The 19,267-nt window shown below is 41.3% G+C and overlaps 1 protein-coding gene across 1 annotated transcript in view; it reads right to left on the minus strand.

Moving 5' to 3' along the window:
- SLC17A6 (solute carrier family 17 member 6) overlaps window positions 1–19,267 on the minus strand; it is a 42,837-nt gene that overhangs the window by 19,933 nt on the left and 3,637 nt on the right. Inside the window, exons 2-3 of the mRNA XM_004752155.3 lie at window positions 18,857–19,109; window positions 17,202–17,320 (exon numbers count right to left, since the gene is read on the minus strand). Of these exons, the coding sequence (XP_004752212.1) occupies window positions 17,202–17,320; window positions 18,857–19,109 (372 nt within the window). The remainder of the gene's footprint in view (window positions 1–17,201; window positions 17,321–18,856; window positions 19,110–19,267) is intronic.

The raw sequence follows: 19,267 nt of genomic DNA on the forward strand, positions 1-19,267 counted from the left end.
TAAAATCTTAAACAAACAAACAAAAAAACAAATTGCAAATATTTATCAAATCATTGTTGATAGTTTGGGTTGATATCTCAGTGTACAATGTAAGCTGCTTTGGGGCAAGACTTGTTTTTCAAGTCTACTGTTATACCCCTAATACAACACAGTGCCTGACACATAGCAGATACTCATTAAAAAGTTGCCCAAAAAAGCAACAAACGCCTGAATGGAGCTATATCTCACATTATACAACTGTTTGAGACTTCCCTAGAAGCTGCATGTACATAAAAATCTAATGAATGCAATTATATTTTAAATGCCCTAAGAAATCTCATGATCAGATCCGACAGCACAAGTATTGGTAATGAAAATAACTATTATTTAATATACATATATATTTTATTTCCTTTTTGTGTATGTAAGTGGGGGTACTGTCTGAGGCATACCTCTAGCTACACACAACAATTCAGAAAAGAATTGCTGAAAATTCAGTGCTCATACCTTCCTCCACCTGTAAGCAAAAATTCCACTTTGTTATTAAAAAAATCTTCCATAATGTTCATACTAAGTAAGGAAAATATTCCCTTTAGGGAAGTTTAGGAACTTTAGAAATACCGTCTTGTGGAGAAGTTTGGGGACACACTATCTCTAATGAGCTAAGCTGTGTGTCCTCTGCACATTTTCTCCAGCTGAACATTGAGCCTTGAATTCAGTGAAGATTGTTGCCTCACAGAAGCTCCGATTCTTCCAGCGGGTCCATTTAAGTGTAAGAGTTAAACAGCAAAGTTTCTGAAAGGGGCCTTGATTGTTTGTTTTTTTTTTTTAAGATTTTATTTATTTATTCGACAGACAGAGATCACAAGTAGGCAGAGAGGCAGGCAGAGAGAGAGGGGGAAGCAGGCTCCCCGCTGAACAGAGAGCCTAATGCTGGGTTCTATCCCAGGACCCTGAGACCATGACCTGAGCCAAAGGCAGAGTCTTTAACCCATTGAGCCACCCAGGCGCCCCGGGGCCTTGATCATTATTAATCAGCTACAGAAATCTGAGAAATGACTGTGGAAGCTGAAGGGGATCAGCTGTTTTCCTATGAATCATAGACCAGGTCAAATACTTTTGTTTACTTGATGTAACCCAATATCCGCCTGTCCTCAGTGGCTTCTCACCACTGAGGTCGACACTCAGGAGGTAAATATCTTGGTCCATTCTGCCTCTGTGCTGTTTGCTGAATAGGTATCTTTAGGCTTGAGTCAAAGAATAACCTATTTCCTAAATGTGTCACAAAATAGAAACTTCCAATTTCTAAAAATGATTACTCCCATCACGATGCCACACACCCAGTGACGTTAACTTTTTTTCAGAAAAAGAAAGGCAAGGTTCCGTAACCTGTCTTTATAAATAAGAACTCAAGATTGTTATAAAAATTGACTTAAAATGCATTTTTATGAATCATTGCTTCTACGTCGAAAGAATTTTCACCTCTCTTAAAAATGCAATCTGTATGTTCTTGTACGCAAACCCCAGGACACTTTGGAGGTCTCCTTTAATAGGAGAAAGTGTATGGGGCATGTTTCCTGGACCAAGTGGTGAATGGTGCACGTTCCCAAAGCTGGTGAGATAAACATACGTCTCTACTGTTCTGCAAGTGCAGTGTTACCCGTGTAACAGAGAGGATGAAAGCAGAAAGGGCAAATGACATTGGATTTTTGGTCGTATGGGTAGGCTGCCTGGTACTGCCAAACTCGTGCTGACTACATTTTCTGTTGATGAATCCCATGTTGCTAATGGGATCCTCTATAAGAAAAGACACTGACTCTGCTTCAGGCTTTAAGGATAATGAGAACCAGAGCTACATAAAGCTTCAGGATTTTTGAAAGTGTTTCTATGAGGTATGCGCCCGCCCCATTTAGCCCTTCAGAAGAATCCCTCTAAACTGTTGTCCATGAACCAGCTGCATCAGAATTCCCTGGAGAGCTTATTAACAATGCAGATTTTTCACACCAGAGGTCCAAATCAGACTCTGCTGGGAGTGAAGTCTGAAAATCTGTGTTCTAATAAAAAACCCAGGTGATAATTTTGCATGCTCAGATTTGAGGGGAAAAAAAAAAAAAAACCAAAGGTTTATATCTAGTTTTATCTAATACGTGTGTCATGACATTTATTTTCTATGAATATAACTTTCAACCATCACTTTCTCTGAAGGGTTTTAAAATCGTGCATCTGACAGAGGGAGATGAATTTTACTCATTCTGCAGCTCCAGGTTTCTCAACCTCTATTCAACTTTATTTCAGGATGACTAATTCTTGGTTGTGGGATGTTGTCCTGGGCGTTGTACATCTAGAGGCTTTTCCATGTTAGAAGCCAGTAGCATTTGCCCTCAAGCTGTAACAACCAAAAACATCCACAAAAATTGTGAAAGGTCCCTTGGGCGACAAAATCACCCATCAGTAGAACTGAATCAATTATAAACTGTTCGTTGAGTGCCCACTAGAGTTGGACCTCAATCTAGTAAGTGCTTCTTCAACTTGCTAGACCCCATGCTAACAGCTCACATGCCATAAAATCCACAGCCACTTCACAACCCAGTGAGATGGATATGATTCATACATCCGTTTCATAGATGAGATAAGTGAAAACACTTGCACAAGTTGTTCTTCAGTTCCAAGTAGAAGAACCCTGGTTCAAATCTAACTCCAAAGCCAGTGGGGTTTACTACTAGAGTTTTCATCTGATTATGCACAAATGCAGTTAGTAATACATTTCAAGATTCTAACTTTAAATTTAAATAATAGTTCTGACAGAGCTATTTGAACTCACCCTACTATTGCTGAAAGAAAATCCCAATAGATCCGTTTCAAAGTTCATTTTCCACTCCTGCTCTGGATGGTGTTTCTAATTATATAATCTTGTGACATATCTAAATGCTTCCTACTTTTAAGTTCTTAAATTCTTTTAATTATCCCTTTTTTCATTATTAGTTACTATTGGATCATAAAAACTCATTGGCTTTTTTTTTTCTATTTAAAAATGAAATCCCTCAGACTTTTTAGAACCTCATCTTCTTTTTAAAATCTCATATCATTGTTATCCAACTCAATACCCAGATAATTAAAATTCTGATTATCCAATTCTTTCCCAGTATGGGAAGCCTTCACACTTTTTCTTGCTGTGCTACACACAGCCAAAATTAAAGCAGCCACTTCATTCAACATTCATTTATGCATTCACACTCCAACTCTTTGTGAGACTATATTTAGAGTAGGGTATGGTGCTGAGGAGGAATACGGAACTAAAACGTGCCAAGCACTTACTATACACACTCCACCTACATTAATTCATGCAATCCTCGTAACTACTCTCTGAGCTACACAGTCATCTCGGTGTACAAATAGGAAACTGGAGACAATGACTGTGTAAGACAAAAGCAAGAAGTAAAGTGGAAACTGGAATCCAGGACTCTGAGACATGAAAATCTGTGCTCTTTCACTGGTATGATGCTATTAGGCACTCAGGAGAAAGATAAAGATGGTCCTGGGTGTAGTAGGAGAAAGGAAGGGGGAGACAAGTGCCAGGAGACAACTTAAGCCAAAGGTCAGAAGAGGAGTACAAATGAAAAGCCAGAGAAGGGATTCCCTCCCATTCCAGCTGGGATGATCAAGAAGCAAGCCCGTCCCAAGGATACTTTCACCTTGGGTCTTGGAAGATGAACGTTAAAAAAAAAAAAAAGAAAAAATAAGGAAGAAGTTCCAAAAAGAGGAAATGGATCAGCAAAGGTTCAAAAATGGAAGAGATTTCATTCTATATTAGAGACTAGGTCAGTATTTAAAATGCCTGGACATGGTACCCCGAGTAAGAGAAGTAGGCCATTGAGAGTGAGATTATGAACAAGGAAGGTGTGAGGAGGGTGTGAGGAAATACAGATTAAACAAAGAGGGGAGGAGCAGAGTCTGTAATTTCGTGGCATCCTGGAGACGATGCAACTTGGAGTGATTGTAGAGGGTAAACAATGATGAAGCCCTTAAGATGAAGTAATCACAAAGCTTACTAGAATTAAGGGGAGAGGGGTCTGGAGCCCAAGGAGACAGAAAGTGATCAGGATCCATGTAAATTTTGGTGAGATGCTGGCTTTCAGATGAGCAAGGCACCAAAGTCACTAATGGTGGTCGAGGTGGGGGAAGTGACATAGATATGGTACAGAAATTTTCATAAGACCATTGTTTCATCGCTCAATAATTGTGTGACTGGAAAGTTAGTTAACTTCTCTAGGCTTCTGATTCCTTGCCTAGAAAAACGGCAGAGCCATGTAATGATCAAGAGTCTAAGGCTAGGCTGCTGGGCTTTGAAGTTCATTTCTGTTATCTATTACTTGAGTGATTACGAGCAGTTATTTAACTAACCATGCTTCATTCCTTGTCTGCAAAATGGGGCTATTAGCAGAACCTATGTGTTATTATAAATAAAGCATCTAGAAGAATGCCTGGGATAGCCTAAGCATTTAAATGGTGTTAGGATCTGTACAATGGTGCTATTCATCTATTATACATCATAGGATTGCTGTAAGACTAAAAATGATGCACTTCAAAGGCACCTGCACATAAAAATAAATCCATAAATGTGATTCAGTCAATTAGGAATAATAATAAATCACCAATGGTTATTGAACTGTTAGCATATGTCAGTCACTGTTCTAGATTCTCATTTTAAGCTAATAATAGTATCAGCATGCAGCTACTGCTGTCCTTATTTCATAGGTAGAATAACTAAGTGCAAGTGAGTTTAAATATCTTGCTACAGTCACATGGATACTAAGTGGAGAATTGTGGTTTGTATTGACTTGGTCTGGCTATAGATCCTAGATGCTTATCTGCTAAGCTCTAGTCTACTATAATGGCAGCAGAACTAGTACTCATACAGTGCCATCAGCAGCAGATAAAAATGGCAACCATTTGGGAAAACAAAAACATGTTGAATAATCAATGATAGCAGCAATGAGGAGTGAAAAAAAAAAAAAAAAGGATTCTTCTCCTATCCTAGGTTTCAAAGTAGTTTATTTGTGAAGCTTATATAGGGAGAGTTTTGTCTTTTTATGAGCAAAGTCTAGCTTTCAAAAGAGAAACGGAAGAAATCAAAGTAAGTATGGAATACAAGTTCTAGAATATAACATAGTTCAGTACAGGGATGTTCAGATTTCATCATTCACAATCATCATCTGCAGGGGCTTGTTCAAACACAGATTGCTGCGTGCCAGAACTTCTTGCTCAGGAGGTTTGTGGGGCCTGCAAATATGCATTTCTCACCAGTTTCCAGATGATGCTGGTATTACTTTTTCTGACTTGGGAATCTTTGGTTTAGCAGTACTATGCTAGATATTCCCCCAGGACATCACAGAAAGGACAGAGCTGGGGCAGGACTGGGGACAACCCTAAAATGGGCAGTGGTAGACATAGCTGGAAAAGGGGATTTACCTTTATTTATAGAAGGGAAGGGGAAGAATGGAATGGAAACTCCTGCTAAAAGGTGCAATATCCCTTACAAAGCACAAATTATAATTAGATGGTTGGATCAAGATCCAAAGTGAGGCTCTCTGGCCTAATTTCGACTGCCCTCACTGGCCAAATTGCCTGAGCAGCTGCCATATTTCTCCTGGGGACATATAAACAGCATACTATAATATTAAGACTAAAAGTTGTGGTTATGGTATGTGAATTCAAATTCCAGCACTAATTTCTTTCTAAGTATAATGTTGGGCAAGTTGTTATTACTTAAATTCTCTAAGCCTTACTTTTTTTCCATTTGTAAAATGGAAATAATAAGTTTTCATACTTCAAAGGACTATCATGAAGATTAAATGAATCAGTTATGAAAGGGACAGTACCTGGTTCAAAGTAAGTGTTGTATAAATATCGGCTATCATTATACAGGAATTTCCCAATAGTCATTAGAGTTTTCAGAGAGTTCTTATTCTTTGCCCTTTTGTTTTCCCAGCATGCTTTTGCCCTGGTTAAATAGTATTGCTTCTTTTTTTTTTTTTAATTTATTTATTATTTGACTGACAGAGATCACAAGTAGGCTGAGGGACAGGCAGAGAGAGAGAGAGAGAGAGGAGGAAGCAGGCTCCCTGCTAAAGGCAGAGGCTTTAACCCACTGAGCCACCTATGTGCCCTAATAGTGTTGCTTCTATAACAACAGATTCAGAGTTGTTCATGTCATCTTGAAATTCTAGCAGCTTAGGGGCACTTGGGTGGCTCAGTCAGTTAAGCTTCTGGCTTTGGCTCATGTCATGACCCCAGGGTTCTTGAATCCAGCCCGGTGTTCCTATTCTGTGAGGAGTCTGCTTGTCCCTCTCTCTCTGCCCTTATCCCCAATGTGTGTTCTCTCTCACTCAGTATCTCAAATAAATAAATAAATAACAATCTTAAAAAAAATAAAATAAAATAAATGCGATCAGTGTAAAGTGCATGAAGACATAGAGTAAAATTTCTATGTCCCATTCTGAAGGCATACTGAGTGTACTGAACTGCATCAGGCTCTCAATCTGTGCCTCCACAAGCCATCTAAAATATCTGGCAGATAACAAAAGATTTCTTAAAAATGTAAAGCCTTGTCCAAATGAATTATGTGTGTCTTGGTGTTTGGTACACTGCCACCCGTATCCCTAATACCTACTCACCACACACACACACACACACACACACAGCTCTTTTTTTGGCCAATCTTTTCTCTCAGATATCCTTCAAGCAACTGTAGATTTCTTTTATAAGACTTAATTCAAGGGCTCATTCCCCCCTACCCCCCAGCATGATTTGTGGGGAACACAGTCCAGGTCTTTATTTCACTTCTTCAAACCCCATGATGCTTACAGAATGCCTTATACATGATATGCTCTTAAGAAATGACCACCCAGGGGCACCTGGGTGGCTTGGTCAATTAAGTGTCTGCCTTCAGCTCAGGTCATGATCTCAGGGTCCTGGGATCGAGTCCTGCATAGGGATCTCTGCTCAGCAAAGAGTCGGCTTCTCCTTCTCCTGCTCTCCCTGCTTGTGTGTGTCCTCCCCCTCTCTCTCTTTCTCTGTCAAATACATAAATAAAATCTTTTAAAAAAATGACCACCCAGTTACTTTTGTATGAAGACTTTAGAGCAGTTTAACTTCCCTTCCTGAGGTATATGTGGGTTAGAACAGATCTTTCTTCTTCGAGTCTTTATTACCCTGACATCCTTTTCAATCAATTGACCATTTCCTTGTTCTTGCGCTTTTAGTGGGGATAAACTACTGTTCTGGGTATCCTACTAATCCTAGGTAGCTGAGTTACTCTCATAAAATAACTAGAGGATGGCAGCCATGGACCAGAATGTAGAGTATTCCTGTGAATAAATCCTCACTTGAGAGAGTTACTGAGTTCAAGTACTTGGCCCGGGCTGACCTCATCCTTGCCTTCCTAGCAACACTACAGAATCTCTGAAAACCCACTGCCATCACAGTCTCTGTTTATCCCAGCATCCTCATCAGCCTTTGAAACCACAGTCTCTAAAGCTCTGCATTCAAAATTAAATTAGGTGGTAACGCTTCAGAGATGACATATTGTCCTCTGAAAGAATCCCACCATTTATTAATTTTTAATGTCCTCATCATGATATTGTATTACGCTTGACAGTCATAGTTTTGTTTGGCCTGATGTCAACAAAAACAAACAAACAAACAACAGCCAGACTTAAGCATTGAATATGTTTTTGATTATCTAGGTAGAAGGAAATAGATTATATACTACGAAACATTTACAGTTCTTGTGAGTTTCATGATCTCTAGCACTGGTTCCAACATTGACACATAATTGCATTTCATAGCACTGCGGCTCTGAAAGCAATCTCTACATAATAGGTTTCCAAGTTTATCCTGATTAGAAGGCTTGTCTAAAAACCAAAATCATGCAAAAAATATTATAAATTATTCTACATTCATGTTCTTTCCTATGAGCCTAACCCAGCACTAATTAATATAGTGAATTTTTAAAGGGATTGTAAAATAAATATTTTTTTTTAAAGATTTTATTTATTTGACAGAGAGAGAGCTCACAAATAGGCAGAGAGGCAGGCAGAGAGAAAGGGGGGAAGCAGGTTCTCCACTGAGCAGAGCCCGACATGGGGCTCGATCTCAGGACCCTGAGACCATGACCTGAGCTGAAGGCAGAGGCTTAACCCACTGAGCCACCCAGGGGCCCCTAAAATAAATATTCTAAAGAACACATAGAAAGTTATTCCATAGGAGAAATGTGTTTAGTGAAGAAGCACATCCTTTAAAATCAGACCTACTGGGGTTGATAGCCCCGCTCTTCCTCTTATCAGCTAGTAATCGTTGGGGAAATAAGTACTATTTTTTTGTTCAGTTCTCTCATCAGTTAAACAAGTGTTAAGAATGTCTGCCTTACAGAGTCTTTATGAGGAAGAAAGATGATGGTTATACATAAGAAGTTTGGCAATACATGTATTTAGTATTGTATTCAAGTCTAATTTCATCTGCTTCCTGAAATGGGGAACTAGGGCAATTAAGGAAACAATTTATAACTCATATCCTTTCTCTCTCTTCCCACCCCAGTACAAATGTACTATTTAGGGAGAGGTAGAAATGTTATCCCTGAATGATCTACTTCACGTTGATTGAAAGGCTTTCCTGATACTCATCCCTCTCCATTGTGCCTGGTTAGAGCAGCGCTTCTGGGTTTCCATTCAGTAGAGCTGGCTTTGTTTTCCCCCATTTTAATCTAAAAGCTAGATTTCTAGACTCTTCTTAACTACAGGGAAGGAGAATACTGTCCTTTATTCCATCATATAAATTAAGCGATCTTGTCACTGCTTGACTTAAGTAGGCCTAAGAAGAACATCTATGCTGCTTTTTAGGTTCATTTTTACAATTCTTTTTCTTTTGAAATTTCATTTTGGATTTTCTCAGGTACATTTTCTATGTTTTTCAATAGGCAAAATGTTAAGTTTAATGACCTATCAAATAATAATGTAGTTTATTTGAGAATATTTTCATGAATGTCAATTATAGAATAGCAATTTAAGACTAGTCAATATAAAAAAAAAGACTAGTCAATATAAGTAACCAATTACATGTTTGATAAATTAAGCTGATTTCTGATTTATATTCTGGGTTTTATTTTTTTATTTGCTTGCTTTATAATCTATGTCAGTTTAGAAGCTCACTTATGGTCTGATCCTCCAGTTATTCCAAGTAAAGGTGAATAATGTATAGGTAAATAAAGAACTATTATTCAAAAAAACATATTTTCTTGGGGTGCCTGGGTGGCTCAGCAGGTTAAACCTCTGCCTTTGGCTCAGATCATGATCTTAGGGTCCTGGAATCGAGCCCCATGTCAGGCTCCCCACTCAGGGGGAGCCTGCTTCCCGCCCCCTCTCTGTCTGCCTCTCTGCCTACTTGTGATCCCTCTCTCTGTCAAATAAATAAATAAAATCTTTTTTAAAAAAAACACATTTTCTAGAAACAAATTTTCCCAAATAAATACTTGTCTATTTTTAATACATATATATATGAAAATACTGAAAACACATACATATATATATGAAAATACTGAAAATACTAACAAATTACACAAAATTTTTCAGCAATAAACTTAACTAAACCATTCCTTTCACTGAACAATTAATTAAGCCATCATAAAGTTATTAGATAAATAAATATCGCCAATCTTGAAGTGCCATAGAGCACGCTGCATCTCAACTAGCATGATAGTTCATTTCTCCTCAAGTCCTTCTCCTTGTCTAATTGGCAGCTAAAGTTCTACGTGAAAAACCCATGCTTGTGAATATAAATCAGAGATGGGTGTCAGTAAATGAGCCAAGGGGGGAAAAAAAAGGCAAAGAAACATGCAAAGTGAATGTGAAAAATCTTAATATTTCAAATGCCTTAAGAACAAGATCAGAAACTGATGGGTGCTCTCCATTGCTCAAAGGACATTATAATCTCTGTGAAATAAGGGCCATTTGCTTATTAAGATTGCTTTTCAAAATGATAAACCACTTGAAAGCTACTTAAAATTGTTGTTTTCCTCATGATTTCCCCTGCAACAAATGGCATATTAAAATGAATTCAATTTGCTTATTTTTAAGTTCAAACACACACTATCTCTCTCTCTTCTTTGTCTTCCATTGTGAAATGATTATATTCTCTTACACAGAATGACGTTAAGGACATGGGTGTGTATGCATGTGTGTGTGTGTGTGTGTGTGTGTGTGTGTGCGTGGTAGGAGGCTCTATATTATTAAACAGATTCTCAAAATTGAGAAGCACGCAGTGTCCCTGTTTGGAAAAGCAAATGCAATTGCGAAAACCTGCCTCATCCCTGCCTGATGATAAACATTCCGTGTGCTCCAGGGTGAGTTAGCTGTGAAATTCTCAGTCCCATTATTTCTCTATGACCCACGGCCACAAACACCCCCAGCTACCAAGCCCACCCCAAAAGGATTTGCCTGGTAGAGGTGACAGGAACACTGGTGACTTGTCACTTCTACAGATGATATCCATTTTTCCCAAATCGATCAATCCATTTCCATTTGGACAGTAGCTTGTCACTTAACAGGGAACTAGTGTTCCTCACCCCAGGTGTGGCACTAATCCTGTCCAAGAGGGTCTGTAGGAATAGACTGATTCAGGCTGCTTAATCTATTTAATCTAATCAAATCAGGGCTCAGGCGCCTCCCTTTGTCACATCTGACGCACCATTCCCGTATTTAAAAAGGAATACACAAGCACAAGCCAGCCCTCTGGGTCCCTTGGTACATCATTAAGTTGTAAAAATGACTTCATCACTCATGACAGAGAAATTAGACAGCCCCAACAGTGGCATATGGCAGCGGGACAATCATTCCACCAGCTGCCCACCTGACTCTCTCCTCCCTCAAAATCACGGCCCTCCCCTCCAGAGGCTGCCTCTGCACTGCGGTAGTAGACTGTGGCAGCCACAGGGGAAGTCAGAGCTAGTAAAGGGCCAGAGGAGAAGAGAATCGAAGGAAAGAGAAGCTCCTGTCAGCAAACCACGTGCCAGCCCTTAGGGACCCCCTCCCTCTCTCTCTCGATCCATTTATTCATCTTGTGGAGAGGCATTTTCTTTTGTCAGAAAAAGGAAGTCTCTTCTGCTTTGTCCCTACAGAGCCCACAATGGGAAGGCAGTGAGATGCTGGAGGAGTGAAACACAGTCACCTCTGGCCCTAACGGACCGGATGGTGATAAAATATTTCCACCACAGCAGGATGGTGGTCACTTGCCACAGCTTTATGTTCATCGGCGGAATGATTTTCTCCTACAAAAGCAATTTGCAAATGTTTCTCACCGGAAAGGTTAAGGAGTCCCTGCAATGTAGATGTTGCAATGGATAGGTTAGTAGAGAGGAAAAAAATGAGTGAGAGATGATAGATAGATAGATAGATAGATAGATAGATGATAGATAGATAATGTTTGCATATGTGTTTGGTAATCACACTTAAGAATTAATTTCCAGTGCTTATCCCAGTAAATAAAGCACATCTTCATTGTTTTATTTCTGTGAAGGAAAAAGAATAACATTGGTAAAATTGTCCCTTCCTGGGCTTAAAATATGAAGATGTTATGTTCAAAGTATCTTCATTCCTCTCTTTCTGATAATCCCTTTCACAAGAGAATTTTTCAGAATCAGGCAAGCCAGAATATTTACCTAAAGTACACCAAATTTCATTTTGATAAATGCAAGTTCAAATGAGTTAACAGTTTTAAAATCCAGGCATTTGAATTTGTTGATTTTTAAGTATAAACTGCTCTCTCTTTCATAACAGTGGTATGAATTGAGTTGTAGCCATCAAAATCCCAAGGAAGAATCTCTTCCTTTTTTTTTTTTTTTTTAATCCCAACCCCCGCCCCAGAACTCTCACCCCCTTGCCCAGTGATGCTTAATGATTGCAGAAGCCCACATACTACCAAAGTGCTAGGTACAGAGAAAAAGTTCTAAATGCCACTATTTTCTCCTATAGAAAACCACACTATTTGTCTAAGCCATTATCAAGTTTAGGTTTTCGTCTCTTGCAAAGAAAAGAACAGAATCATTCATGCTATATAGCCAAATTGTTTGGGAGTCCATACACACACACAAAAATACAGTATGTTTCTCCTGCCACCAAAACCTAAGACCTAAGGCTTCTCTTTCTAATTCTTGGATTTCTCTCCTGGATTTGGGGCATGATAGATTGTAGGCACTCATTGAGAGAGCAGATGGCTCAGCTTGCTCCTGAAAGTGAACTTTATGGTGAAGTACATGGTATCAAGCAGAGATGCTAAATTTCAGTGTAGAGATAGCCTGAGGTCATGCGCTGGCCACCTGAGTTTTAGTCCCAATCTCTTTGTGATCCAGGGCAGGGCACCACCACCTCCCTGATTCTCTATTTCCCTTTCCTGGTCTCTAAGTGAGAAGACTGGATTAGATGAGCCTTATCTCCCCCTAACATTAGTTCTTTCTGTTAGCTAAACTTCGCTGCCTGTTAAAAACAGGATCCTCATTATTCAAATAAAGAACTATTTTTTTTTCTTTAGCAAAAGCCAAGTTAGAAACCCAAGAAATACCTGGAAAGACAAAACGTTGGACCAGGAATTAAACCCTTTTTAAATAAAAAAGAGGAGTAGGAGGAAATAAACTGTAACTTTCTACAGAGAGGTCTAACCTCAGACTTAAATGAATTTAAGTGTTTTTACAATACTAGACTAGAATTCAAGACTGAATGCATTGAATTACTAGCACTCTCTATCCCTTGGCTAAAGAGGTTTCCTAAAACAGGCCTTCAAATGAGACTTAAGGCATTTTCAGTGGGCAATATTTTAGCTGGAATAATGTGTATGGGGAAATAAATTTAATAAAGCTAGAAATGTGATGAGTGGAAAGATGCATTTTCAGCACAATAGAAATAATCCCTTTGCATTACTAATACTTAAGACAAATTTAAACATAAATAATAAAGAATGGCCTTAAGATATTACTTATTCTTTCATTTTTTCTGAAGTTAGGGCTTTATTAATAATAAATGATACTAGGGTGGCTCCTGGGTGGCTCAGTGGGTTAAAGCCTCTGCCTTCACCTCAGGTCATGATCCCAGGGTCCTGGGCTCTCTGCTCAGCAGGGAGCCTGCTTCCTACTGTCTCTGCCTGCCTCTCTGCCTACTTGTGATCTCTTTCTGTCAAATAAATAAATAAAATCTTTTAAAAATAATAATAATAATAAATGATAACAGCCAACATCTAATGAGGTCCAGGCACTTCTAAGAACCTTACACATATTCTTTATTTAGCTGACATGATACTCATATTAAGTAGGTACTTTGATTAGTCCCCTTTTACAGAAATATAAACTGAAGTTCAGAAGAGTTAGTAATATTTTATGTTATTCATTTATTAAGTAGTACCTTTAGGAGTCTGAACCTACATGGTTTGTCTTTAGAACCTGTATCTTAACCACTCTGCCATACTGCTTTCTTTTTTTTTTTTTTTTTTAAGCCTAGCCACTTTCATTTTATTTATTCAACAAATATCTGTCTTGGGCCATAGGGATGCTAGGGATAGAACAGTGAGAACAACGTGGATACAACTGCTTGCTTTAATGGAGCTTACACTTTATTGGACAAAACCAAAAGATAAATAAGTAAAATACTGGTAGGACAGCTGACCATAAGGGCCATGTAAAAAAACTAAATCACCATTGGCAGATCAAGAAGACATGAGGAGGACTGGAAAAAGTTTTAAATAAGGTTCATACACTATTGCCCCCTAGAAAGAAGGAAGATAATATTGTCCAGGGTGAAGATCATATTGTCCATTGAAAACATAACGTCGACCAACTATTTGACAAATCTGACCATCCTTGATTATGTCCTTTGCAAAAATTCTGTTGTTTTTCCTGTTACGTACTTGCCTAGGCTCTTAATCAGTCAAAATGCAAGATAAAAATAATCCTTAGCAAGTCCACATTTGTAATGATCTGGATTAACGTAAGCCCCGTGTCTTGTACTGTTTAGAGGCAACATTAAGTTCCCCCAACACACTGTTATCACTGTAGTAAATATGTCCTCATCTAGAAAAACTGCAGATTTTGTAAGGAATCTTCTTTGGATTCCTCACCCCAAAGCCCTCCAGGGAGGTGACTAGTCTCCTGTCCAGGACGTGCTGTAGCCCTTTAAGAAAAGACAAAGGAAAAAATGATGCAAGAGTCCTCCCCTGGGACTGAGATTTCTCTTCCCTAGCTTTTTTTCTCAATGAAGAAGGAAGTAAGAATACTTAGAATCTGACCAGAAAAGGGACCAAGACTCTGTATTCTGACCAAGGGTGCAGCTGCCTTTGCTTAAAGCATAAAATGGAGAAGGCACATCATTGCTGTTGGTTTTTCATTGAGAAATTTGCCCAGGAGGTGTATCCAGGAGCCCTTCTCTCAAGGGGAGCAGTGTTCACACATCTCAGTTCCTCTACTCCAGTTCCACCCGTAACTGTGATGGCAAACATTTTCCAAAGCGAGCTTTTCCACCTAGAGGGAAAGGAATCTGTCCCCAGTATCCCACTCAAGGGAAATCTTGTTCTACTATTAGATGATCTATAGGGAGAAGTTGATTTAAATAGGCATACAATATTTGTCTGTGGAAAACTTGTCTTGCTGTATTGTTTTTTCTATTTCTGAAAAAGGGTCATACTAGGAAATGTACATCTTTGCAACCAATTTTAAATCTCTCAGATTTTGTGTTAAAAAATAAAGTTCTAAGATAAAATTCTATGTAGCTTATATATAGGACTATTTGAACATTTATCAACATGTTAACAATAAGGTCTCTGTGTGATTAATTTATGGTTTTTATTATATTTTCTTTTTTGTATATTTTTCTTAGGATACAATTCTTCATCATCAGAAAAGGGAATGTTGTACATTTTTTAAACCTGTTTTCACAGGAGGCTTCAACTATTTGTAATATTATGTTATATCTTTTAAGTGAGACAAAGATGTCAAAACCCAAAGATCTGATAAGGAAGTTAGTCTTTATCTTCTATTATGTTGGTCATATTTTACAATAAATTTTAGCTTTCTCAGTCTTGGAGAGCACAAGACATTGAAAACATTATGAAGATACTAAGTTTCTCTTCCCTGAATAGCTATACAAAGGTAAGATGACTTGAGATCCAAATGTGACTTCTAAAGTTCACAAATCTTTCCTTTAAAAAAAAATCTACCAAATGAATTAGAACCTGAGTTAGCATGAGTCTTCACTAAACATAACAAAATGGTAGTATAGAAATGAGATGGCTTTTTTCTTTTCTTTTTTTTTTTTAACCAGGAAAACCTGTTTATTGACCTCCCAGTGTTACAAAGAGGGAAAGCTGGGGCATCCCTGGTGTTTTTTCCTGGCAGGAAGATGTTAGCATTTTAACAATTGGCAAGCTGAAGGTTTTGACTCTGAAAAAACCTTAAAGGCACAGCCATTATTGTTACATTTCACATTATTTTGAGTTTCTTGTATCATTGTTGGTTTTTTGTGAATTATTGGTTGTTTTCCCCCTGAAGTGAAAATATTTCACAAACGCGTTTGGACTATCTTTCTAGGAAGCTTATTTTGACTCAGAAAAAAAAAAAAAATTGAGGAGAAAAAAAAAGATTCGAGACATTGGGACTTAGGGATCCAAAAATGTAATATGTTTATTACCAGTACTATTTAAGGACATATTTTCTTAAATTGATTTATCCCATCCATAGAATTGGGTTTTCTAGATAGTTAATGATTTTCATTTTTAAATGATTCCTTTTTTAAAAGAATAGTTTGTCTCTTATTGGGTCTGAGTACTAACCATCCTGATGTCAGGGTAAAGATGATATTCAAAAGGCACTATTCCTAATCTTTTACTCTGTTCTTTTGAAGGGCTGTCCAAAAATCCTGGCCCAAGCAATTGTGAAGACTAAAATAAATTTGCCACAATTCTTCCCGAGGCTTTGCAGGGGACAGAAAAATCTTGGGCAGGAAGTCACTGCTGGTGAATGGGATCTTAGGTGACAAAAGCCACTGAAAGAGGCCTCCTAGGAGATTGAGAAATGAGAAGGAACCAGTTTATGAAAGCAAAAGCAAAAAGGGGATCAAGACTAGAGTGTCCCCAGCTCAAGAAAATCTAACTTTGGATGAGGGGGAGGGGAGGTGAAGTCACAGATACAAAATCTGAAGAAAGATCTGAAGTCTTGGGGGGGGGGTTCTCTATGAAGCAACACTTGAAAAGGTGAGTGCCAGAGTTCCTTCTCAGTTTTATAATTCAGCCTTGAGAATGCATTTAGTTTTATTTATCTTAATATACCCAATGAAGCAGATAAAGCTGCCTCTCACCCTGCAGTGGCCAGGCTGTGCTCCTAAACATCACCACCCCACCAGTCTTTATGCCCCATACTTAGGGGTGTCTCTGCAAGTGACCCCAGTGGCATCCCTGGAGATGGCTCTAGGACCTGGGCTGCAGTCCCCGCTGCTAGCTGGAAGCCTCAGGACTCAGCTGAGCTCAGTCCTCAACCCCGCCCCTACTCACTGGCGCTCATTAACAGGTGGAATCGCACCCCGGGCGCCTGAAGTCCCGCCTGCCTCCATAGAGACAAATCCTTCAGATCCAGAGCACCATCTGGGCGGCTCCGCCGCCCGGCGTTCGATGCGCCCTGCCGGGAGGTCAGCACCAGAGGGACCCGGGCACCCGAGGGGGCGCACTGGCGAGAGTGCAACACGTGTCGCTACCCCCCTAACCACACACACACACACACACACACACACACACACAAGCATGCACACGCGCGCGCGCGCACACACACACACACACGCACGCACACATAGTACGTCCCCGTCCCCTTTGTGCACCCAGCGGCTCACTCCTGGCTCGGTCCACTCCTCTCCCGGTCTCAGTTCCTACCAGGCCATAAGGCATGCCGACCATTTGGAGTAAAGTTGGCTCAGCCAGATCAGAGAGGAAGCGGCAACCGGCGCCCAGCCTGAAGAGCCCACATTCTCTTGGGTGCCGAATTCTGGAAGGAGGCACCAGCAGTTCCAGCCCCGAGAGCGGAGGTGCCCGGGAACCAGGAGACCTCACGCAGGAGTTCCAGTCCCGAAGGGCTGTCATCCCTGCCCCCAGCCTCTGATGTCCCTTCCGAGGCACAAGAACCCCCAGCCCTGCGGGCGCGTTACCTGTTCGCGGCCAGCCGAGACGCGATGTAGCCGCCCGGAATCTGGGTGATGATGTAGCCCCAAAAGAAAGAACCGTGGATCATCCCCACGGTTTCTGGGTCCCAGTTGAATTTGGCTTTCTGTGGGGGTAGGGGGAAAGAACGGGGTGGAGGGAAAGAGTAGAGTCAGTGTTTGGGCTGCAGACTCACGTTCAGGAGCCCTCAACCCCCCGGGCACTCCCTGCATTCTGGAGGTGGAGGTGGCTGAATTTTCGTTTTCTGACAAAATTGAATGTATACCTTCTTCTAGAGAAGAGATGCTTCTTTTTAACGGAAAACTGTGCTCATTTGAAATGTATTGCCATTAATGGCGAAGTTGGACGCCTTGGGTTTGCTCCCCGACTACCGTCAGCCAGGTCTGATCCCCTCGGTCTCTGAGGACTCCTCTGAGCTCCAGTTTTGGAAATTAGAACTCTCCACGGAGAGGTTCCGTTTGCTGGCTGGGGATAGCGACCCCTGAGCCGGGTCCGTTTAGCTAACACCAGCCAGTACTAATGCGGTAGTGGGGTCGCTTCCAGAATGAGATCCAACCACGGGAATTCTGACGAAGGAAGTGGGCACTTGGTACGGAAGGTGAGGAGGTTGGAGGAGCCAGAGGAAAGGGTCGTCCCTGCAAAATAGGGTTGGGCGTAGGCCAGAAAGATTTGGAGTAGCCTTGGGAATTGGTGGGGGGGTTGGGGTGGCCAGTGGAGAGGAGAATTTGTTCGGGAGGGTCTTAAGAGCTGGGGTCGGGTGTGTCTGAAGGTCAAGGCCTAGCTCCGCCCTAGCTATCCTAGGCGGCCCCACAAGGTGAACCTTAAAGTAAATATCTGCATCTCAAAGGCAAAGGAGTGCTAATCCCGCCAGGGGCACTGAGGATCCGTTTTCTCCTTTTGAATAGTATTTTGAACCCGAATGCACTTTGCAGGGTCTCCCGGAATCCCCCGGGCCCAGCAGCGTTCACCGCTTCTCGTGCATAGTCGGTTCCGGAATTTTCTCCCAGCCCTTGCTCGCGGTCGCTCAGATCCCGGACCAGGAAGTCTACACCACGGGTTTCGGGGACTTTGACGTTGACCCTCCTTTCCCTGGGCGTCACCCCAACACATTCACGAGATTACGGGACTGAATTCCCTGTGACCTCGAGGCACTCCGAGCGGCGGCTCTTCTCCACCAGTTTAGTGGATAGTTCCTAGAGGCCCTTCCATGGGAAGTGCCGACATGCCCACAGTTTATTTGATTTCGGTTTTGTTTCATTTTTATTATTAAGAATGCTTGGCAGGAATTGGAGGGAACCAGGGGGACATGATCACTGATACGCAGCCCTACTCTTCCGAGTGAAATATATATATACATTTCGATTTAAATTTAACGGACATTATGCAACTTCTCGTATGAAGTCACGCCACAAAAATCAAGTAAGCTAGATGCTATTTTCCACTTTGCAGGTGAGAAAAGGAAGGCCCTGAGAGCAGGAACGAAAGGGGGAGGTAATACTGCTACCGCGGGTCTACTCCTGCTTTAGAACGGCGGTGCTAGCAGGGGACTGAGCGAGCATCCAGGCTTCCTCGTTCACTGGGGGGGAATGGAGCTCAAACAGGTGATGTGGCTTTGCGAACCCACAAGCCAGCGGCTGCCCACCTCCTTGATGACCTTGCCCCCGCGGTGGATGGTGCTGTTGTTGACCATGTCCACGATGGCCACGCCCAGGTTGCAGCGGATGCCGAAGGAGATGCAGAAGCCCAGGCCGCTCATGATGGCGATGATGTAGCGACGCGGCAGGCCGAAGCAGGTGCAGTCGCAGAGTGGAGCCTTCTTCTCTGGCACCTCCAGGGGCTTCCCATCCTCCGTCAGCTCGATGGTCTCCCCGGTGTCTTGCTTCTTCTCCAGTACCCTGAGCGGCAGAGCGGGGGGCGGGGGGCGGGGGAAAGGCAAGGACGCGGCGGGTTAGGCACCCCCGACGCCCGCCCACCCCAATTCCCAGGACCCGTCAGGGCTGGGGGGAGGGGCGCTGACACGTTCGACTACTTCTGGAGTTAGGGTGCTAGGGCG

Source organism: Mustela putorius, unplaced genomic scaffold (genome assembly GCF_011764305.1).
Source record: "Mustela putorius furo isolate JIRA1106 unplaced genomic scaffold, ASM1176430v1.1 tig00003859_pilon_pilon_pilon, whole genome shotgun sequence".
In the NCBI taxonomy this organism is placed as follows: domain Eukaryota; kingdom Metazoa; phylum Chordata; class Mammalia; order Carnivora; family Mustelidae; genus Mustela; species Mustela putorius.